We start from the raw sequence: 24,738 nt of genomic DNA, 5'->3' as shown, positions 1-24,738 counted from the left end.
ACAGAAAGCCCACTCCAGACACAGCAATGAACAAGATGAAAAGGCAGAGAAATACCCAACAGATAAATGAACATGAAAAACGCCCATCAAGTCAAACAAAAGAGGAAGAGATAGGGAATCTACCTGAAAAAGAATTTAGAATAATGATAATAAAAATGATCCAAAATCTTGAAAACAAAATGGAGTTACAGATAAATAGCCTGGAGACAAAGATTGAGAAGATGCAAGAAATGTTTAATAAGGACCTAGAAGAAATAAAAAAGAGTCAATTAAAAATGAATAATGCAATAAATGAGATCAAAAACACTCTGGAGGGAACCAAGAGTAGAATAACGGAGACAGAAGATAGGATAAGTGAGGTAGAAGATAAAATGGTGGAAATAAATGAAGCAGAGAGGAAAAAAGAAAAAAGAATAAAAAGAAATGAGGACAACCTCAGGGACCTCTGGGACAATGTGAAAGGCCCCAACATTAGAATCATAGGAGTCCCAGAGGAAGAAGACAAAAAGAAAGGCCATGAGAAAATACTCGAGGAGATAATAGCTGAAAACTTCCCTAAAATGGGAAAGGAAATAATTACACAGGTCCAAGAAACCCAGAGAGTCCCAAACAGGATAAACCCAAGGCGAAACACCCCAAGACACATATTATTCAAATTAACAAAGATCAAACACAAATGGGGAATACATGTAACTCCATGGCTGATTCATGTCAATGTATGACAAAACCCACTGAAATGTTGTGAAGTAATTAGCCTCCAACTAATAAAAAAATAAATAAATAAATAAAGCATAAACTAAAAATAAATAAATAAATAAAAGCAGCAAGGGAGAAACAACAAATAACACACAAGGGGATTCCCATAAGGATAACAGCTGATCTATCAATAGAAACTCTTCAGGCCAGAAGGGAATGGCAGGACATACTTCAAGTAATGAAAGAGAATAACCTACAACCTAGATTACAGCAAGGATCTCATTCAGATATGAAGGAGAATTCAAAAGCTTTACAGACAAGCAAAAGCTGAGAGAATTCAGCATCACGAAACCAGCTCTTCAACAAATGCTAAACGATCTTCTCTAGACAGGAAACACAGAAAGGTTGTATAAACGTGAACCCAAAACAACAAAGTAAATGGCAACAGGATCATACCTATCAATAATTACCTTAAATGTAAATGGGTTGAACGCCCCAACCAAAAGACAAAGACTGGCTGAATGGATACAAAAACAAGACCCCTATATATGCTGTTTACAAGAGACCCACCTCAAAACAAGGGACACATACAGACTAAAAGTGAAGGGCTGGAAAAAATATTTCACCCAAACGGAGACCAAAAAAAAGCAGGAATCGCAATACTCATATCAGATAAAACAGACTTTCAAATAAAGGCTATAAAAAGAGACAAAGAAGGACACTACATAATGATCAAAGGATCAATCCAAGAAAAAGATATAACAATTATAAGTATATATGCACCCAACATAGGAGCACTGCAATATGTACGGCAAATGCTAACGAGTATGAAAGAGGAAATTAATAGTAACACAATAATAGTGGGAGACTTTAATACCCCACTCACAACTATGGATAGATCAACTAAACAGAAAATTAACAAGGAAACACAAACTTTAAATGACACAGTGGGCCAGCTAGACCTAATTGATATCTATAGGACATTTCACCCCAAAACAATCAACTTCACCTTTTTCTCAAGTGCACATGGAACCTTCTCCAGTATAGATCACATCCTGGGCCATAAATCTAGCCTTGGTAAATTCAAAAAAATTGAAATCATTCTAATCATCTTTTCTTCTGCACAGTGCAGTAAGATTAGATCTCAATTACAGGAAAAAAATTGTTAAAAATTCAAACATATGGAGGCTAAATAACACGCTTCTGAATAACCAACAAATCATAGAAGAAATCAAAAAAGAAATCAAAACATGCATAGAAACGAATGAAAATGAAAACATAACAACCCAACACCTATGGGACACTGTAAAAGCAGTGCTAAGGGGAAAGTTCATAGCATTACAGGCTTACCTCAAGAAACAAGAAAAAAGTCAAATAAATAACTTAACTCTACACCTAAAGCAACTAGAGAAGGAAGAAATGAAGAACCCCAGGGTTAGTAGAAGGAAAGAAATCTTAAAAATTAGGGCAGAAATAAGTGCAAAAGAAACTAGAGAGACCACAGCAAAAATCAACAAAGCTAAAAGCTGGTCTTTTGAAAAAATAAACAAAATTGACAAACCGTTAGCAAGACTCATTAAGAAACAAAGGGAGAAGAACCAAATTAACAAAATTAGAAATGAAAATGGAGAGATCACAACAGACAACACTGAAATACAAAGGATCATAAGAGACTACTACCAGCAGCTCTATGCCAAGAAAATGGACAACTTGGAAGAAATGGACAAATTCTAAGAAACGTATAACTTTCCAAAACTGAACCAGAAAGAAATAGAAGATCTTAACAGACCCATCACAAGCAAGGAAATCGAAACTGTAATCAGAAATCTTCCAGCAAACAAAAGCCCAGGACCAGATGGCTTCACAGCTGAATTCTACCAAAAATTCAGAGAAGAGCTAACACCTATCTTACTCAAACTCTTCCAGAAAATTGCAGAAGAAGGTAAACTTCCAAACTCATTCTATGAGGCCACCATCACCCTAATTCCAAAACCAGAAACCAGATGCCACAAAAAACCAGATGCCACAAAAAAAGAAAACTACAGACCCATATCACTGATGAACATAGATGCAAAAATCCTTAACAAAATTCTAGCAAACAGAATCTAACAACATATTAAAAAAAATCATATATCATGACCAAGTGGGCTTTATCCCAGGAATGCAAGGATTCTTTAATATCTGCAAATCAATCAATGTAATACACCACATTAACAAATTGAAAGATAAAAGCCATATGATTATCTCAATAGATGCAGAGAAAGCCTTTGACAAAATTCAACACCCATTTATGATTAAAACTCTCCAGAAAGCAGGAATAGAAGGAACATACCTCAACATAATAAAAGCTATATATGACAAACCCAAAGCAAGCATTACCCTCAATGGTGAAAAACTGAAAGCATTTCCCTTAAAATCAGGAACAAGACATGGGTGCCCACTCTCACCACTACTATTCAACAGAGTTTTGGAAGTTTTGGCCACAGCAATCAGAGCAGAAAAAGAAGCAAAAGGAATCCAGATAGGAAAAGAAGAAGTGAAACTCTCGCTGTTTGCAGATGACATGATCCTCTACATAGAAAACCCTAAAGACTCTTCCAGAAAATTACTAGAGCTAATCAATGAATATAGTAAAGTTGCAGGATATAAAATTAACACACAGAAATCCCTTGCATTCCTATGTACTAACAATGAGAAAACAGAAAGAGAAATTAAGGAAACAATACCATTCAACATTGCAACAAAAAGAATAAAATACTTAGGAATAAATCTACCTAAAGAAACAAAATACCTATATATAGAAAACTACAAAACACTGATGAAAGAAATCAAAGATGACACAAATAACATGGAGAAATATACCATGGTCATGGATTGGAAGAATCAATATAGTGAAAATGAGTATACTATACAAAGCAATCTATAGATTCAAAGCAATCCCTATCAAGCTACCAAGGGTATTTTTCACAGAACTAGAACAAATAATTTCACAATTTTTATGGAAATACAGAAAACCTCAAATAGCCAAAGCAATCTTGAAAAAGAAGAATGGAGCTGGAGGAATCAACCTGCCTGACTTCAGACTCTACTACAAAGCCACAGTCATCAAGACAGTATGGTACTGGCACAAAGACAGAAATATAGATCAATGGAACAGAATAGAAAGCCCAGAGATAAATCCACAAACCTATGGACACCTTATCTTTGACAAAGGAGGCAAGGATGTACAATGGAAAAAAGACAACCTCTTTAACAAGTGGTGCTGGGAAAACTGGTCAACCACTTGTAAAAGAATGAAACTAGAACACTTTCTAACACCATACACAAAAATAAACTCAAAATGGATTAAAGATCTAAATGTAAGACCAGAAACTATAAAACTCCTAGAGGAGAACATAGGCAGAACACTCTCCAACATAAATCACAGCAGGATCCTCTATGACCCACCTCCCAAAATATTGGAAATAAATGCAAAAATAAACAAATGGGACCTAATAAACTTAAAAGCTTTTGCACAACAAAGGAAACTATAAGTAAGGTGAAAAGACAGCCCTCAGATTGGGAGAAAATAATAGCAAATGAAGCAACAGACAAAGGATTAATCTCAAAAATATACAAGCAACTCCTACAGCTCAATTCCAGAAAAATAAATGACCCAATCAAAAAATGGGCCAAAGAACTAAACAGACATTTCTCCAAAGAAGACATACAGATGGCTAACAAACACATGAAAAGATGCTCAACATCACTCATTATCAGAGAAATGCAAATCAAAACCACAATGAGGTACCATTACACGCCAGTCAGGATGGCTGCTATCCAAAAGTCTACAAGCAATAAATGCTGGAGAGGGTGTGGAGAAAAGGGACCCTCTTACACTGTTGGTGGGAATGCAAACTAGTACAGCCCACTATGGAAAACAGTGTGGAGATTTCTTAAAAAACTGGAAATAGAACTGCCATATGACCCAGCAATCCCACTTCTGGGCATACACACTGAGGAAACCAGATCTGAAAGAGACACGTGCACCCCAATGTTCATCGCAGCACTGTTTATAATAGCCAGGACATGGAAGCAACCTAGATGCCCATCAGCAGACGAATGGATAAGGAAGCTGTGGTACATATACACCATGGAATATTACTCAGCCATTAAAAAGAATTCATTTGAATCAGTTCTAATGAGATGGATGAAACTGGAGCCCATTATACAGAGTGAAGTAAACCAGAAAGATAAAGAACATTACAGCATACTAACACATATATATGGAATTTAAAAAGATGGTAACAATAACCCTATATGCAAAACAGAAAAAGAGACACAGATGTACAGAACAGACTTTTGGACTCTGTGGGAGAAGGCGAGGGTGGGATGTTTCGAGAGAACAGCATCGAAACATATACATTATCTAGGGTGAAACAGATCACCAGCCCAGGTTGGATGCATGAGACAAGTGCTTGAGCCTGGTGCACTGGGAAGACCCAGAGGGATCGGGTAGAGAGGGAGGTGGGAGGGGGGATCGGGATGGAGAATACATGCAAATCCATGGCTGATTCATGTCAATGTATGACAAAAACCACTCCAATATTGTAAAGTAATTAGCCTCCAACTAATAAAAATAAATGGGGGGAAAAAAAAAGATGATGAATGCTATGAAAGTGCTGCACTCAATATGCCAGCAAATTTGGAAAACTCAGCAGAAGCCACAGGATTGGAAAAGGTCAGTTTTCATTCCAATCCCAAAGAAAGGCAATGCCAAAGAATGTGCAAACTACTGCACAACTGCACTCATCTCACATACTACCAAAGTAATATTCAAAATTCTCCAAGCCAGGCTTCAACAGTACATGAACCATGAACTTGCAAGTGTTCAAGCTAGATTAAGAAAGAGAAGAGGAACCTGAGATCAAATTGCCAACATCCGTTGGATCATCAAAAAAGCAAGAGAGTTCCAGACAAACATCTATTTCTGTTTTTAATGACTATGCCGAAGCCTTTGACTGTGTGGATCACAACAAACTGTGGAAAGTTCTTAAAGAGATGGGAATACCAGACCACCTTAACTACCTCCTCAGAAACCTATATACAGACCAAGAAACAACAGTTAGAACCGGACATGGAATAACTGACTGGTTACAAATAGGAAACGGAGTAAGTCAAGGCTATATATTGTCACTCTGTTTATTTAACTTATATGCAGAGTACATCATGTGAAAGGCTGGGCTGGATGAAGCACAGGCTGGAATCAAGATTGCTGGGAGAAATATCAATAACCTCAGATATGAAGATGACACCACCCTTAAAGCAGAAAGTGAAGAACTAAAGAGCCTCTTGATGAAAGGCAAAGAGGAGAGTGAAAAAGGCTTAAAACTCAACATTCAAAAAACGAAGATCATGGCATCTGGTCCCATCATTTCCTGGCAAATAGATGGCAGTGACAAACTTTATTTTCTTGGGCTTCAAAATCACTGCAGATGGTGACTGCAGCCATGAAATTAAAAGATGCTTGCTCCTTGGAAGAAAAGCTATGACCAAGCTAGATAGCATATTAAAAAGCAGAGACATTACTTTGTCGACAAATGTCCATCTAGTCAAAGCTACGGTTTTTCCAGTAGTCATGCGTGGATACGAGTGCTGGACTATAAAGAAAGCTCAGTGCAGAAGAATTAACGCTTTTGAACCAAGGTGTTGGAGAAGACACTTGAGAGTCCCTTGGACTGCAAGGAGATTCACCCAGTCTATCCTAAAGGAAATCAGTCCATTGGAAGGACTGATGCTGAAGCTGAAACTCCAATACTTTGACCACCTGATGCAAAGAAGTGACTCATTGGAAAAGACCCTGATGCTGGGAAAGATTGATGGCAGGAAGGGAAGGGGATGACAGAGGATGAGATGGTAGGATGGTATCATTGACTTGATGGACATGAGTTTGAGCAAGCTCTGAGAGTTGGTGATGGACAGGAAAGCCTAGTGTACTGCAGTCCACGGGATTGCGAAGAGTCGGACATGACTGAGTGAGCTGAACTGATATTTCTATTGGCATTTTCTTGTTTTTGGTTTGTTTTTGTAGGTCTTTTCCTTCTCTTGTGTTTCCAGCCTATAGAAGTCCCTTTAACATTTGCTGTAAAGCTGATTCAGTGGTGCTAAATGCTCTTAACTTTGGCTTGTCTGTAAAGTTTTTGATTTCTCCAACAATTTTGAATGACATCCTTGTTGAGTAGAGTATCCTTGGCTGTAGATTTTTCCCTGTCAGTACTTTAAGTATATCCTGCCATTCCCTTCTGGCATGTAGAGTTTCTGCTGAAGGATCAGCTGTTAATTGTATGCGGCCTCTTTTGTATGCTAATTGTTGCTTTCCCTTGCTGCTTTTAATATTTTTTCTTTGTGTTTAATCTGTTCATTTGATTAATATGTGTCTTTGTGTGTTTCTCCTTGGCTTTATCCTTTATGGGGCTCTCTGCACTTCTTGGACTTGACTATTTCCTTTCCCATGTTAGGGAAATTTTCAACTATAATCTCTTCAAAAAATTTCTCAGATCCTTTCTTTCACTTTTCTTCTCTTGAACCCCTATAATTTGAATGTTGGTACATTTAATACCATCCCAGAGGTCTCTGGGACTATCCTCAATTCTTTTTTCTTTATTCTGCTCTGCAGCAGTTATTTCCACTGTTCTCTCTTCCATCTCACGTATCCATCTTCTGTCTCAGTTATTCTGCTACTGATTCCTTCCAGGGTATTTTTAATTTCAGTAATTGTGTTGTTTGTCTCTGTTTATTCTTTATTTCTTCTAGGTCCTTGTTAAGTGTGTTAACTGACTCTTGCATTTTCTCTGTTCTGTTTTTGAGGTTTTAGGTAATCTTTACTACCACTACTCTGAATTCTTTTTCAAGTAGTTTGCCTATTCCTCATTATTTGATCTCGTGAGTTTTTACCTTGTTTCTTCATTTGCCCAGTATTTCTCTGTTTTTTTACTCCGTGTTTGAGGTCCCCTTTGGAGAAGGAAATAGCGACCCACTCCAGTACTATTGCCTGGAAAATCCCATGGACAGAGGAGCCTGTTGGGCTACAGTCCATGGGGTCACAAAGAGTCGGACACAACTGAGTGACTTCACTTCACTTTTCCAGGCTACAGGGTTGTAGTTCTTCTGGTCTCTACCCTCGGTGGGTGAGTTTGGTCCAGTGGTTTGTTTAGGCTTCATGCTGGGAGGGACTTGTGCCTACGTTCTGGTCGGAGGAGGTGAGTTTTCTCCCTCTGGTGGGCAGGGCTATGTGAGGCGGTATGTTTAGGGGTGTCTGTAGGAAGCCTGTCTGCAGATGATTAGGTGTGTGTGTATCTTGCTTGTTGTTTGGGTGAAGCATCCTATACTGAGTGCTGTGGGCAGTTGGGTGAAGCTGTGTCTTGGATAGAGCTGGAGCCTCTGTAGGAGTTATCACAAATTAATACTCCCTGGGGTCAGGAGTTTTCTGGCAATTTAGTGCCCTGAACTCAGCACTCCCACGCCAGAGGCTCAGGCCCCATCACTGGCCGGGGAACTGAGATCCCACAAACTGTTTGTTATGCCATTAAAGCTGATTAAAACAAACACAGTAAAAAAAAATTTTTTTTTAATTTCTAGAAACAAATGACAATGAAAACACAATGACTCAAAACCTATGGGATGGAACAAAAGCAGTTCTAAGAGGGAAATTTATAGCAATACAATCCTATCTCAAGACACAAGAAAAACCATCAAATACACAACCTAACTTTACCCTAAAACAACAAGGAAAAAGAACCAAAAAACCCCCAAAGCTAGTATGAGGATAGAAATCATAAAGATCAGAACAGAAATAAACAGAAAAGAAATGAAGGAGACAAAAGTAAAGATTAATAAAACTAAAATCTGGTTGTTTAAGATAAATAAAGTTACAGATCATTAGCCAAACTCATCAAGAAAAAAAGGGAGAAGACTCAAATCAACAAAATTAGAAATGAAAAAGGAGAGTTTACAACAGACAATGCAGAAATACAAAGAATCCTAACAGACCATTATGAGCAACTATATGCCAATAAAAAGACAACCTGGAAGAAATAGACAGATTCTTAGAAAACTTCAACCTTCCAAGACTGAACCAGGAAGAAATAGAAATTATGAACAAGTCAATCATAAGCACTGAAATTGAAACTGTGATCAAAAATCTCCAAAAAAACAAAAGCCCTGGAGCAGATAGCTTCAAGGTGAATTCTATCAAATGGTTAGAGACAAGCTAATGCCTATCCTTCTCAAACTCTTCCAAAAAATTAAGGGGAAGGAACACTTTCAAACTTATTCTATGAGGTCACCATCACCCTGATACCAAAAGCAGATAAAGACATCACAAAAAAAGAAAATTACAGGTCAATATCACTGATGAACATAGATGGAAAAATCCTCAATAAAATTCTAGCAAACAGAATCCAACAACACATTAAAAGAACCGTACACCATGATCAAGCTGGGTTTGCCCAAGAGATGCAAGAATTCTTCAATATCTGCAAATCAATCAATGTGATATACCATATTAACATATTTAAATATAAAAGTCATATGATAATCACAATAGATGCAGAAAAAGCTTTTGACAAAATTCAGCACCCATGTATGATAAAAATTCTTCAGAATGGGCATAGATAAATACGATATAATAAAGGCCATATTTAATAAATTCACAACAAACATTATTCTCAATGGTGGAAAACTGAAAGTATTTCCTCTAAGATCAGGAAAAAGACAAAATTGCCCACTCTCATCACTATAATTCAACATAGTTTTGGAAGTCCTAGCCATGGCAATCAGAGAAGGAAAAGAAATAAAAGGAATCCAGGCTGGAGAAGAAGAAGTAAAACTCTCACTGTTTGCAGATAACATGATACTATATAAAGAAAACCCTAAGGATACTATCAGAAAATTATTAGAGCTAATCAGTGAATTGCCATGGATAGAACCTTCACATTAATGTTGAATAAAAATAGCAAGAAGTAATATTCTTTTCTTGTTTCTAGTCCTATGAGGAAAGGATCCCCTGGAAAAGAGAACTGCTATCCACTCCAATATCCTTGCTTGGAGAATTCCATGGACAAATGGGCACAGTGGGCTATAGTCCATGGGATAGCAAGGAGTTGGACATGACTGGGCAACTAAACAGACACACTGACAATCAGTGAATTTAGTAAAGTCACAGGATACAAAATCAATACACAGAAATCACTTGCATTCCTATACATTAACAATGAAAAATCAGAAAGAAAATTAAGGAATCAATCCCATATACCACTGCAACAAAAAGAAAAAAAAATCTATGAATAAAATTACCTAGGGAGACAAAAGGGCTGTATACAGAAAACTAAAAGACACTGATGAAAGAAATCAAAGCTGACATAAACAGATGGAGAGATACATCATGTTCTTGGACTGAAAGAAACAATATTGTGAAAATGACCATACTACTCAGAGCAATCTACATATTCTAAGCAATCCCTATCAAATTACCAATGGCATTTTTCACAGATCTAGAACAAAAAAAAATTCACAATTTTTATGAAAACACAAAAGACCCCGAATATGCAAACAATCTTGAGAAAAAAGAACAGAGTTGGAAAAATCAACCTTCCTGATTTCACACTATACTACAAAGCTACAGTCAACAAGACAGTATGGTACTTGCACAAAAACAGAAATATAGACAAATGGAACAAGATAGAAAGGCCAGAGATAAACCCGTGCACCTACAGGTACCTCATCTTTGACAAAGGAGGCAAGAATATACAATGGAGAAAAGACAGTCTCTTCAATAAGTGGTGCTGGGAAAACGTGACAGCTGTGTGTAAAAGAATGAAATTAGAACACTTTCTAATACCATACACAAAGATAAACTCAAAAAGGATTAAAAACCTAAATGGAAGACCAGAGACCATCAAAATCTTAGAGGAAAACATATGCAGGACACTGTTTGACATAAATCACAGCAAGATCCTGTGACCCACAATCTAGGGTACAGATAAAATAATAAAAACAAAATTAAAAAGTGGGACCTAGTTAAACTTAAAAGCTTTTGCACAGCAAAGGAAACTATCAGTTCAGTTCAGTTGCTCAGTCATGCCCGACTCTTTATGACCCCATGGACTGCAGCACGCCAGGCTTCCCTGTCCATCACCATCTCCTGGAGCCTACTCAAACTCATGTCCATCGAGTCGGTGATGCCATCCAACCATCTCATCCCCTGTCGTCCCCTTCTCCTCCTACCTTCAATCTTTCCCAGCATCAGGGTTTTTTCCAATGAGTCAATTCTTCACATCAGATGGCCGAAGTATTGGAGTCTCAGCTTCAGCATCAGTCCTTTCAATGAATATTTAGGACTGATTTCCTTTAGGATAGACTGGCTGGATCTCTTTGCAGTCCAAGGGATTCTCAAGAATCCTCTCCAGCACCACAGTTCAAAAACATCAATTCTTTGACACTCAGCCTTCTTCATGGTTCAACTCTCACAAGCATACATGACTACTGGAAAAACCATAGCTTTGACTAGTTGGACCTTTGTCGGCCAAGTAATACCTCTGCTTTTTAATATGCTGTCTAGGTTGGTCATAGCTTTTCTTCCAAGGTGCTTCTTTTAATTTCATGGCTGCAGTCACCATCTGCAGTGATTTTGGAGTCCAAGAAAAGAAAGTCTGTCACTGTTTCCATTGTTTCCTCATCTACTTATCATGAAGTGATGGGACTGGATGCTATGATCTTTGTTTTTTGAATGCTGAGTTTTAAGCCAACTTTTTTATTCTCCTCTTTGACTTTCATCAAGAGGCTCTTTAGTTCCTCTTCCCTTTCAGCCATAAGGGTGGTATCATCTGCATATCTGAGATTATTGATATTTCTCATTGCAATCTTGATTCCATCTTGTGCCTCATCCAACACGGCACTTTGTATGATGTACTCTGCATATAAGTTAAATAAGCAAAGTGAGTGAAGCTGACTCTGCGACCCCATGGAATATAGTCCATGGAATTCTCCAGTCCAGAATACTGGAGTGGGCAGCCTTTTCCTTCTCCAGGGGATCTTCCCAACCCAGGGATCAAACTCAGGTCTCTCACACTGCAGGTGGATTCTTTATCAGCTGAGCCACAAGGAAGCCCAAGAATACTGGAGTGGGTAGCCTATCCCTTCTCCAGCAGATCTTCTTGACTCAGGAATCGAGCCAGGGTCTTCTGGATTGCAGGTGGATTCTTTACCTATTGAGCTATCAGGGAAGTCCAAAGATGAAATGTCAGGGAATGTTTGACGGGAGGATTCCTACATGCTGTCTCTCATGAGTCCTTTGTCCCTCTTCAAGCGGAACAGCACGCTGCTCCCAGGGACTGAGGTCATTGGGTGAGGCAAGCATGAGTCTCCTTTAGTAAACATTCTCCTTAGGACAAAACAGCTTAATCTCCTTCCCCTTTCTTGAGATATGGATTGTCTCCTGACCTTGCGGTAACAGTTGCTGTACATTTGGTTTTCTGATCTCTATCATTCCCGAAAGAAGTTTCTTGTACTGCAGCCTATATATACTCATAGAAAAATCATTAAAGCACCTTTGCTCCATCAGAGCTTAGGTCCCCGGGTCTTTTTTGTTTCTCTCTCTCTCTTTCTCTCTCTCTCTTTCTCTCTTTCACTTTCTTATCGTCGACTCCGCAGCACAAGGTTCTGGTCCATTAAAGGACCCCAACAAAGAAAGTCACTCAGTTGTGTCCAACTCTTTGTGACCCATTAGACTGTACAGTCCATGGAATTTGGAATTCTAAGCAAAAGGTGACAATATACAGCCTTGACGTACTCCTTTCCCGATTTGGAACCAGTCTGTTGTTCCATGTCCAGATCTATCTGCTGCTTCTTGACCTGCACACAGATTTCTCAGGAGGCAGGTAAGGTGGTCTGGTATTCCCATCATCTTCTTCCAACAACACAAGGGACAACTATATACATGGACACCACCAGATGGTCAATACCAAAATCAGACTGATTCTATTATTTGCAGCGTAAGATGGATAATCTCTATGCAGTTAGAAAATATAAGACCAGGAGCTGACTGTGGCTCAGATTATGAACTCCTTATTTCAAAATTCAGACTTAAATTGAAGAAAGTAGGGAAAACCACTAGACTATTCAGGAACGACCTAAATCAAATCCCTTATGATTATACCGTGGAAGTAACAAATAGATTCAAGGGATTACATGTGATAGATACACTGCCTAAAGAACTATGGACAGAGGTTTGTAACATTGCACAGGAGGTGGTGATCAAAACCATCCCTAAGAAGCAGAAATGCAAAAAGGCAAAATGGTTGCCTGGGGAGGCCTTACAAATACCTGAGAAGAGGAGAGAAGTGAAAAGCAAAGGAAAAAAGGAAAGATACATCCATCTGAATGCAGAGTTCCAAAGAATAGCAAGGAGAGATAAGAAAGCCTTCCTAGGTGATCAGTGCAAAGAACAGAGGAAAATAATAGAATGGGAAAGACTAGAGACCTCTTCAAGAAAATCAGAGATACCAAGGGAACATTTCATGCAAAGATGGGCACAATAAAAGACAAAAATGGTATGGACCTAACAGAAGCAGAAGATATTAAGAAGTGGCAAGAATACACAGAACTATAAAAAAAAAAAAAATCTTCATGACCCAGATAACCACGATGGTTTGATCACTCACCTAGGGCCAGACATGCTGGAGTGAAGTGGACCTAAGGAAACATCACTACGAACAAAGCTAGTGGAGGTGATGGAATTCCAGCTAAGCTAATTCAAATCCTAAAAGATGCTGCTGTGAAAAGTGCTGCACTCAATAGGCCAGCAAATTTGGAAAACTCAGCAGTGGCCACAGGACTGGAAAAGATCAGCTTTTCATTCCCATCCCAAAGAATGGCAATGCCAAAGAATGTTCGAACTACCACACAATTGTACTCATCTCACACACTAGCAAAGCAATGCTCAAAATTCTCCAATCTAGGCTTCAACAGTACATGAACCAAGAACTTCCAGATGTGCAAGTTGAATTTAGAAAAGGCAGAGGAACCAGAGATCAAATTGCCAACATCTGCTGAATTATAGAAAACGCAAGAGAATTTCAGAAAAGCATCTATTTCTGCTTTATTGATTATGCCAAAGCCTTTGCCTGTGTGTATCACAATAAACTGTGGAAAATTCTTAAAGGAAACTATAAACAAGGTGCAAAGACAACCCTCAGAATGGTGGAAAATAATAGCAAATGAAATAACTGACAAAGGATTAATTTACAAAATACACAAGCAGCTTATGCAACTCAATACCAGAAATATAAACAGCCCAATCAAAAAGTGGGCCAAAGACCTAAACAGACATTTCTCCAAAGAATACATACAGATGACTAACAAACACATGAAAAGATGCTCAACATCACTCATTATTAGAGAAATGCAAATCCAAACTACAGTGAGATGTAACCTCACACCAGTCAGAATGGCCATCATCAAAAAGTCTACAAACAATAAATGCTGGAAGGGAGTGGAGAAAATCTTCTCATGCTGTTGGTGGGAATATAAATTGATACAGCCAATATGAAGAACAGTATGGAGAATCCTTAAACATCTAGGAATTAAACTATCATATGACCCAACAATTCCACTACTGGGCACATACCCTGAGAAAATCATAATGGAAGAAGACACATGTACCCTAATGTTCACTGTAGAGGTATTTACAGTAGCTAGGACAGGAAAGCAACCTAGATGTCCATTGACAGATGAGTGGATGAAGAAGTTTTGGTAAATATGTACAATGGAATATTACTCAGCTATAGAAAGGAACACATTTGAGTCAGTTCTAATGAATTGGATAAATCTTGAGCTTATGATTCAGAACGAAATAAGTCAGAAAGAGAAAAACAAATATCATATATTAATGCATATACCTGGACTCTAGAAAGATGGTACTGATGAACCTATTTGCAGGGCAGCAATGGAGATGCATAATTACAGAACAGACTTGTGGACACAGTAGGCAAAGGAGAGTGTGGGATGAATTGAAAGAGTACCATGGAAACATATATATTACCATATGAAAAATAGATAGCCAGACAGAATTTTCTATATGATACAATGAGCTCAAACTGGTGCTCTTTGACAACTTAGAGTGGCGGGATGGATTGGGAGGTGGGAGGGAGATTCAAGAGGGAGTGGACATATTTATACCTATGGCTGCTTCATACTGTTGTATGGCAAAAACCCACACATTATTGTAAAGCAACTATCCTCCAATTAAAAGTAGATAAATTGAAAAAAAAAAAAGTGTGTCTGGTCAGCCAGGCCATGGAGAGATGTGGCTGGTCATGCCTGGACCACAGAGAGGCCTGGGGGTCTGGGAGGAGGAGAGAGAAGGATCAGCACGGCCTTCAAAGCTCTCCCGCCTCCACGACCCTGCACTTCCAGCACCCTCTTCTCACCTAGGAGGCCTCAGCATCAGGATGGTGGCGGGCAAGCAGATCTTGGAGGATGGAGCAACTCAACAGAGGAAAGGCCACACCCTACAAAGTCAAGTCTGAAATATGCCCAATAGGGACCACAGTGAGGTGGCAGCTGCTTCTGTTAAGAGAAGAAGCCTGCTTTCCCAGATCCTCCTGCCTCAAGGGTTGTCTTCAGTTCTCCTTGTGTGTGTCTTCCCCCAAGCTGGAGGCGAGTGGGACCCTTAGGTATCTTCCCTTCCCTTCCATAGGAGCCTAACAGGGTGGGAGGGTCTACCTGGCATGATTGTCTGCTCAGTCAAGCTCCTGGCCCATGTGGAGCCGCTGTGTGGCCTCACCCCTGCAGGAGTCAGGGTTGCCTTAGAATCGGGGTCAGGGAAGCCCCCTCACCTGTGAAGTAGGAACCCTGCAATGTGCACAAATGGCATGTCAGTGTCTCGGGCTTCAGTCTTACTAAAAGCTCAGACGTGCAGTAGACACTGTCACACCACCCTTCCTTGGTAGAGCACCCTCTCGGTAGACCCCCAGTACACGTGCTTGTTGTGGACATGCCTGTGTGTCCCCTGTGGAAGCCAGAAGGGCCCGAGGCCCCCTCGCCCCCACCCAGGTCAGGATAGAGAGAGGCAGTCACGCGATCGCAGGCAGGCCTCAGAAGCAGTGACACAGTGGCTGAGGCGGCAGAGGGGGCCATTCCCCACAGCCCGGTCACCAACCTCTGCCCAGGCCTCGCCCTGCGGGGCCCCCTCAGATGCTAGCTGTGTTCCAAGCTGGTCCTCTAGCCTCAGGGTCAGTCCCACTTCCGATAGACGCCCTTTTTGCTTATTTCCATAGTCAGGAATCCTGTCTGGGGAGCTGAGCTAATGCAGACTGGGCAGTGTAGAGGGAGGTATTATTCATGGAACCCCGAACTCCACTCAGTAACTCAGAGATTCTTCAAATGAATCATTCAAATTTAACTTCGAAGTTTAAACTATTTTTAAATTAAACTGTTAAAAAACAGGGATTTAAACATTTATAACAGTAGGTTACCTTTGGGAGGCAGACCTCTGGAGGACTTGAAGCAAGCATGAGGGAACCTTCTGGGGACTGAGAGCAATCCATATCTTATTATCAGTAGTGCTCTGAGAGCACAGAGGTGTGACTACACAACAACGCGGGCGTGCTTAATGCCCTGAACTATCCACAAAAAAATGGTTAGGATGGTAAATTTTACATTATATGTATGTTTCACCACAATTTTAAAAAATGGATTAAAACTGAACTCGAAACACTCCTTTAAAATTATTTCAATAAATAAGAGATAAACTAGAGAACAAGTATAGCATCAGTGTTTTAAATCCATCAAGATTTGTACTCTTTACTACCTGTAAGTTATATCCTAAATAAAACAACAAAGCAGACAAAAACACTACTACACACCAAATATAATGGTGATAAACCCCAAGCTTCCCCAGTTTCTCAAGGTACAAGACTTATTTCATTTTCTAAAGGACCCAGGACAGCCCCTCCTGCTACAGCTGGATTTTGAGGCAGCTGCTCAAAATCTCCTGGCATTGGCAACCGCATATCTATGTGATTCAGATTATTTTTTCCATTCTGTGGGATGCTGGCATGACAAAATCACAGTGATAGATTACAGATAAGTAGTAGCCAGGATTAGGGAAAGACAGGGAAGGAAAGGGTGATTCAGGGCCAGCCTGAGGGAACTGCTTGCAAGGGACAAAACAGTTTTGCTCTTGATTGTTGAGGTGGATGGATGAATTTACACATGATAAAATGTCATAGAACAACAAGTAAAAACAAACCCAAAAATGAATGAATGCAAAAATCAGTGAAACCTGAATAAGATCTGTAGTCTAGTTCACTGCATTGTGCCAATCAGTTCCCTGGTTTTGGAAATCCACTATTGTTATATAACATGTCACTATAAGAAGCCGAATGATTGATAAGAGACTTTTCTGTATTATTTTGACAACTTAAAGAACTTCTATGATTATTTCAAAATATGAAGGTAAAAAAATACAGAAGTAAACTGGATGAGACTGCTGTAAGACTTCCATAAGCCCAGTGTTCAAATTATTATTTTCATCAAATGCACCCATTATTCTTACTGGCTGACTTGATACAAGTAAATTGTGACTTATTAGGATAAATGTGTACTAATAAACACCATGTGGGTTTTGTGACTGTTTTTAAAGAAACTGACAGTATGTGGTTAGGTGTCAAATGAGTAACATTACGGGTTGCACTGTGTCCTCCCAAAAACCGTAACTTGAAGCCACAACCCGCAGGGTGGAGATATTTGGGGACAGGGATTTTGAAGAGGTAATTAAGTTTAAATAAGGTCATCAGAGTGGGGCTCTGATTGAATATAAGTGGTGTCCTTATAAAAAGAAGAGGTTGGGGCACAGGCATACACAGAAAGAAGACACGTGAGGACACAAGCAGAAGACAGCCATCTGCCAGCCAAGCAGAGAGGCTCCAGGAGAGATCAACCCTGAGGATGTTCTGATTCTGAACTTCCAGCCTCCAGAACTGAGACAATAACTGTTTGTATTTAAGCCTCCCAGTTTGTGATATTTTGCTATAACTGCCCTAGCAGATGAATATAGGTCACACAGGGATGTGGTGTAGATGAGGGAAGGATGCATGAGAGAGAAAGCTGCTATGCAGATATGAAAGTGATATATTAAAAAAAAATTAAAGCCGGCTCTAAATGACATGAAAGAAAACCATTTCATCAGATGCACACCACTCAAAAATATTGGTGTCCATTCATCTGCATTCAATTTTATTCCTTCATTCAATTAGCAGTGGTGACCCAGCCTCTCTAGCCCTGCTAAAGGACACAACACATGGGTTAAAGCTGTCAGAGCTGACATGTGAACACTGGGAAGGAGTAGACAGTCCTCCAGATAGCATATGCTTTGGCAGTCCTGCCAGTGGACTGCCAGAGTTGGACATACCCCAGTCCTCTACAGTCCCAATCAGACTCAGACGGGCATCAGCTAACCCTCTGTTGAAGCCTACTTCAGGTTGCATTTGTCTAGTAATTCCATTACGGAGACAGCTCCCAAACAAAAAAGCATGGGTTGGTTAGTTGGTTTTTAACACTTAGTTCTCAGACTTTATAGAAAATTGGTAGTACAAAAATTCATTTTTAAATTCTAAAATGTGACATAAATGCTAGCTACCATTCTACAAGATTTGGAAAGACCTTATAAGAGACCTTGTCCAAAGTGACCATTTTATGGATTATGGAGATTTACTAAGGGCTTCCCTTGTGGCTCAGCCGGTAAAGAATCCACCTGCAATGCAGGAGACCTGGGTTCAATCCCTGGGTTGGGAAGATCCGCTGGAAATGGAAATGGCAACCCACTCCAGTATTCTTGCCTGGAAAATCCCAGGGAGAGAGGAACCTGGCAGTCTACATTTCATGGCGTCACAGAGTCGGACACAACTGAGCGACTTCACGTCACTGAAGGTCATACAGCTTGTATGTGGCAGAGCCAGAGCAAAGACTCAGGATTACCTGCTGCCGGGACTCAATGGGAAGCACAGGTTTGTAACATTTGAATTCCACAAAAATATACATATATTCAATTCTACACCATTTTCCTTCACTTTTCCTATAATTCAGTTCCAAACTGTGCTTCTGATGGTGCAATATTTCAACCTCCTAGTGAATAGAAGTTTGTGCTACAGCTGACAAAACTGGCAACCCTCTTGGTTCTTCCCCTTAACCAAGTACTCTATTTCTGCACTCAAAGACCAGTTCCAATTCGAAATCTATGAGAGATCTAGAGCAAGCCAGACATAACTGGGGACAGGAGAGAAAGAAAACAGCAAGTGAAGGGGAAAGTGGGGAAGGTGGTACAGGCTGAAGGGTGAGGGAGAGGGAAACCGTGTTTTCCTGCGTTACATGTCAGCATCGCTAGTGTTCAACCAGAAAGCAATGGGCCTGGTGCCAAGGCTGGGGGAACACACCAGTCCCACAACCCTGCAGTCACATCTCACCTCTTAGGACACTTGCTGAACCTTTTGTCTCATGACAATCATGTAATTCAGTGAGGTTCCCCTCCTCACTGGTGATAAGAGGCTCAGCCAAATGCAACCCAACTAGTCACCTCCGGGCAGCCTGGGGGCTCCTCCCCTGGGCTGCACTTCTCATATCTTCCTTATTAACACTTTGTCTAGATGACTTCTGCCATAAGAAATTGCAAAACTTTTTAGGAAAGAAGAAAAGTAAAATAAAATCAATGAGTAACCAAACATCAAAGTAAATAAATCAAATTTACCAAAAAAAGAGGTAACAGAAAAGGCAGAGCTTCTTTAAGGATGGCGCTTTCAGACCGGAAGGGTTATCACGCCTCCACATTATCAGAAAGTATCGAGTTATTATTTTAACTCTAAACTTACCAACGGTGTCACAAGGTTCATCTTTGTGTACGCAGAAATCTGTCCTAAAAAAATTTTTAAAAAGACAAAGTCAGGTGTGTGCAGTACCTCCAAGAACGGGAGAAGAAAACATGTCAATTAATTTTGATTACTCATCTTGCCGATAACAAAGTTATTACTTTAATTGTCATGGATTATAATGAAAAATAATAACTAGCAGTGTTTTTGTTTGCCAAGATTAACCACATTTCCAACTGGTAGGCCCAGTAACCCCACATAAGACCCTCTTTTCATAGCTAAACTATTTCACACATAACACTTAGGTGCTGGAAAGACTCCATCCCATGCTGAAAGTTGCAGAAGAAGATGCTTACCAAGTCATCTATCAGAGACAATTATTTGTCAATATCATCACACTATAGTGACTTCCTAATTTACTCTACTTGGGCAGGAACTAGTTTTAGATGCTTGAATGACCATATACCACTTACATGAGAACACAACAAAATAGTCATTTCTAAAAGTTATATTTTGGGATTTCCCTGGTGGTTCAGATGGTCAAGAATATGCCTGCAGTGCAGGAGACCCAGGTTCGATCCCTGGTTGGGAAGATCCCCCAGAGAAGGGAATGGCAACCCACTCCAGTATCCTTGCCTGGAGAATCCCACGGACAGAGGAGCCTGGAGGGCTACAGTCCATGGGGTAACATTGAGTTGGACACGACTGAGCTGCTAAGACACTGGGGGTCCAGTGGCTAAGACTCCACACTCCCAATGCAGGGGGCTAGGGTTCAATTCCTGGTCAGGGAATGAAGATCCCACATGCTGTGTGGCACAAACTTAAAAAAAGTTACATTCTTTAAAGCTCCCTAGGATCTCCCCAGTGTGTGGCTGTGGACAAATGAAACGGCAAAGATGCTCGAAATCTGGTGTAGCTCTGGTTCTGCAGGTACAAGGGGCTCCGTCTGGGCCCTTCTTTCTGCCCATAAATACCCACAGGTGGAAGCTAACCAGAGCACTGGCTGAGGAGGTATCTTGCCCAAGATGCAGCGAGAACAGCAGGGCCTGGCCCTACAGTCATCCTATCATGGGGACCCCATGGGAGCTGGGAGAAATCACCCCCTCATCTGCAGCTCTCTAAACGCTCCAGTGAAGCTTCAGGCTGAAACATGTTCTAAGGCACCTCTTCTCATTCGACTTCAAAAAAATTCTCTCGGAAGAAAATCAGGGCCAGCCTGACGATAATGAAAGTGGCAGTCCTGCATGGGCTGTACACCACCTCCCCTTTCTGACAGTCCACCCCACTTCAGCATTCAATGTCCTCAACTTCTCCCATCTTCCATCAAAAAACCTATTCTCAGGGAAGGGATCTCCCACTCACACTGGGGACCATGACAAGAAGGCAATGTAATACCATCAGCTTTCCTTTTCCCTCCACTCCAACCCACAGCATGTTCTGTCCTATTTGTCTCCATAAAGTAACTTGGGCTTCCCAGGTGGTACAGTGGTGAAGAATCCACCTGTCAATGCAGGAGATTCAAGAGACACAGCTTCAATCCCTGATTCAGGAAGATCCCCTGGAGGAGGAAATGGCAACCTGCTCCAGTATCCTTGCCTGGAAAATCCCATAGACAGAGGAGTCTGGAGGGCTACAGTCCATGGGGTCACAAAGAGTCAGACATGACTGAATGACTGAGCACAGAATGGAACAATGTGACCCATGCCTACCACCTCTCAGCAATATGTGGCTGTCCACATAAATGGAGCGAAACCTGCGTGCTCCCAGCACCAGCTCTGCTTCAGGCTGGCTTGAACGCTGTCACAGATCCAACCTAACCACTAGACCGTAGAGTCCAGATCTGTAGGCGTGAAGATTCCATGTGGGGTTCTGAGGTATAGAACACCCTGGTCGAGGCCACCGCCTCAGGCCTGCCAGGCACCCCAGATACCCTGCAAGCTCAGAGGAAGGGGCAGCGGGTGGGTGCGGCAGCTTGGAGGGGTAGCCCTGAAGCTGGGCACAGACAGTTGGGGGGGGGGGGACTGGGCCAGGGCCCTCGGCAACCCACCTGAGTGCTGCTGACTGCACTTCTAAATTTTCACAATAAACATATATTTTGGTAATCAATTTTAAAACAGTTTTAACAAAGGATAAAAGGAAGCCTTGAAGACCCCCATGCTTTTCACAACCCCCTCCAAAACCAAGGGAGCCTCCATGGAAATGGAGATGGAATAACCATAGGAAAACAAAGACTCGTGCCTTGATTTTTTCTGTCAAAGATGACTTTCAGAAGACTAATTACAGGCAATAGAGGATGGCAAGGAAGATGCATGGGCAGAGAGGAAACCAAATAAAATTGGGAACATAAATATATTCCCTGGCCTTGTATTTAACTAACCCCAACTCAACTTTCTTGACCTGACACTCCCCACTGGAATGTTCTGAGCATGTCACTCACACATACCCCCCTTCCACCTCGCCCCCCCCCAGACTGGCCTGAGACCTTGCTCCAGGGTTTCCCAGAGCAAGCAACTGTAAGCATCATCCCATTGCCTCTCTTGGGCAAGGGGAGCAAGGCTGTGTGGCCATTAGTCTCATAGGAGAGAACTAAACAGGCTGACAGGGCTGCTGAGGGAACTGGCCGCACCACCTTCTCTCTGGCTCTCTGGTCAGCTCAGGGGGAGACGCTTAAAGGGCACAGTGTGTCCTCATCCCCCAGCTTCCCTGGAGGGAAACAGGTGGTCCCAAGTGATGGACCCTGCAGCAGCCCCCGCTGCTTCTCCCGAGGAGGTGGTTTCACAGGGGGCCAAGTTCAATTAGAGGCCTGCTTTGAAACGGTCACCAAAATCTGCATCTTCTCTCCCCTTCCAGTTCAAGGTCCTTTCTCAGAAAAGGAAAGTGAAGCCATCCGCCTGCAGGGGAGGCTTGATCTGTAGGTTCTCTGCCTCCTACATGCCAGACCCACAAGTAGGGGCTGTGGGGGTCAAAAGAGAAATGGAAAAGAAAAAATAAAAAAGTGAGGGTCCCAGTGCAGCCCTCCAGTCTTTATGTCTGCTTACATTTACATTCCACTGTTTCTACCTCAAGAAAAGAAAGGCTGCATGGATCTACAGGCCAGGGCGGGCTCCACGGGTGTGTCAGCTGCACCATCACACAGGCCCCTCACCCAGAAGCCTCCCATCCCCCAACCTGCTTTAACACTCTGCTCTCAGTGTCTTGAAATTCTTAATACTTTTTAACATGGGGTCCCATACTTTCGTTCTGCACTAGGCACAAGTTACATAGCTAATTCTGTACATCACCTATTGCCTGGCATACAGTTGGGGTTTAATAAATACTGACTCCTTTACTAAACGACTGGCATACATTTCCAGGCCACTTTCAATGTGCCTTATCAGCTCCCTGGCGGCCTCACCTCTCCCCAGTGTTCAAAAATGTAACGTATCCACCGATCTCTCCCATGAGCAGGACCAAAGGCTGAGAGAAGACCAGCCTGGGGCTGGGCAGGGACTGGGTGGAGTCACGTGGGAAGAGAAAGTGGAGGGACGACTGGACACGTCCCAGTGGCCACACTCCGGGCTGGCCACACAGTCCCTACAGCTATTTTCCAGGAGCACAGACCTGGGTCTCGGGGCTAAAACTCCAGGCCTTCTGGAGGAGGTGTGGAGCTATAGGCGAGGACACGACAGGCATGAAGCTCCCTGAAGGCCAGTCTGTGCGGGCCCCGCCTGGCCCCTGGACTCAGTCTACTGAGACGTCCCTGCTGGCCCCACACGGCTGTAGCTGCTGGAGACACGGCGCCCGCAGCTCCTGTCTCAGCAGCTTCTGCTCGACGTGATGTCATGCTCCCTTCTCAGCGTCTGGCCATCTGTACGGTTGGTGGGCGTCCAGGAGGATACGCTCTCAGGCTCAGCCACAGCCCAGATGGAAAACAAAAGAAGAAACCACACCGGCAGCCCCAGGACCCGAGGACGCCGGCCCGTGTGGCCTCCAGGTAGACTTTGGTCCAGATTCTTCTGGGGGGCAGGGCCGCTGGCCCAGAGCGGCAGCTCCCTCACACCCGGCTTCCCTGTGACGACATCAGCCCATCAGCATCCCAGCCCAGGGAACCGCAGCTCACAGCCTCTGATTTCTAAATGGTGTATCTCACTCCCATGGGCTTCCAGCCCCGGCTCCGTGGCTGCCACCCTGTCCTCGTAGGAGGTCTTCAGTGTAGCATCTGTGAGGACCCAGGAGACGGGCAGCACCATTAGTTCAGTCCAGCGGCCCCATGGAAGCGAGGGAGGCCAAGATTGCTTGGAAAGGAGAAAGACAACACCGGCAGGGCAGAGGCCTCTATGTCCCTTCTGTCTGCCGCTGAAGACACCTTGCCTTCCCAGGCCACCAGACATCTTCCTTGCCAGCACCCACAACCCGTCTGCAATCAGGACCACCCCCTCCAATGTGCTTATTTAGAAAAGAACATTTGAAAAGATTTTTACTGTCGTAAAATAAGTTTTACGACAGTAAAACTTACCATCTTACCCATTTTTAAGTATATAGGTCTGCAGTGTCGGTATATTCACATTGTTCTGCAACATCTCCAGAACTCTTGGAAGAGTGAAATTCTATACCCATTAAACACCTCCCTATTCCATGTTCCCCGCAGCTCCTGGCCACTACCATTTCTGTCTAAATGAATTTAACTTTTCTAGGTATGTCATACAAGTGGGATCACAAAGGATTTGTCCTCTTATGACTGACTTATTTCACTCAGCAAAGTATCCTCCAGGTTCATCTATGTGGTAACCAGTATTAGAAGTTCCTTCCTTCTTAAGGCTGAATAATATTCCATTTGTTGGAATACAAACAGCAACAAACATCAGTCACCACATTTTGTTTATCCACTTCTCCACTGATGGACACTTGGGCTGCTCCCACATTTTACTTATCATTAGTAATGCTGTTATGAATATAGGTGTGTGAATATTTCTTCAGAACTCTGCTCTCAACGCTTTTAGAAGTGGAATCGCTGGATCATATGGCAGTTCTATTTTTAATTTTTTGAGGAACTGCCATACTGTTTTCCACAGTGGCCTCACCACTTTACATTCCCACCAACAGGGCACAAGAGTCCCAAGGCTTCCACATCCTCACCAATGCTTGTTCTGCTGTCTGGTGTTTT

General features: G+C 41.9%; 1 protein-coding gene across 2 annotated transcripts in view; it reads right to left on the bottom strand.

The window, feature by feature from the left end:
- The window catches only part of ADAMTS17 (ADAM metallopeptidase with thrombospondin type 1 motif 17), a 395,361-nt gene that overhangs the window by 281,400 nt on the left and 89,223 nt on the right, over positions 1 to 24,738 (bottom strand). For both annotated transcript variants that reach the window (XM_043434539.1, XM_043434540.1), the window contains exon 7: positions 19,599 to 19,642. In XM_043434539.1, coding sequence (XP_043290474.1) covers positions 19,599 to 19,642 — 44 coding nt within the window. The remainder of the gene's footprint in view (positions 1 to 19,598; positions 19,643 to 24,738) is intronic.

The sequence above is a fragment of the Cervus canadensis genome, chromosome 17 (genome assembly GCF_019320065.1).
Source record: "Cervus canadensis isolate Bull #8, Minnesota chromosome 17, ASM1932006v1, whole genome shotgun sequence".
Classification (NCBI taxonomy): Eukaryota; Metazoa; Chordata; class Mammalia; order Artiodactyla; family Cervidae; genus Cervus; species Cervus canadensis.
The sequence above is the reverse complement of the archived record's forward strand: the minus strand, read 5'-3'. Positions and strand labels throughout refer to the sequence as shown.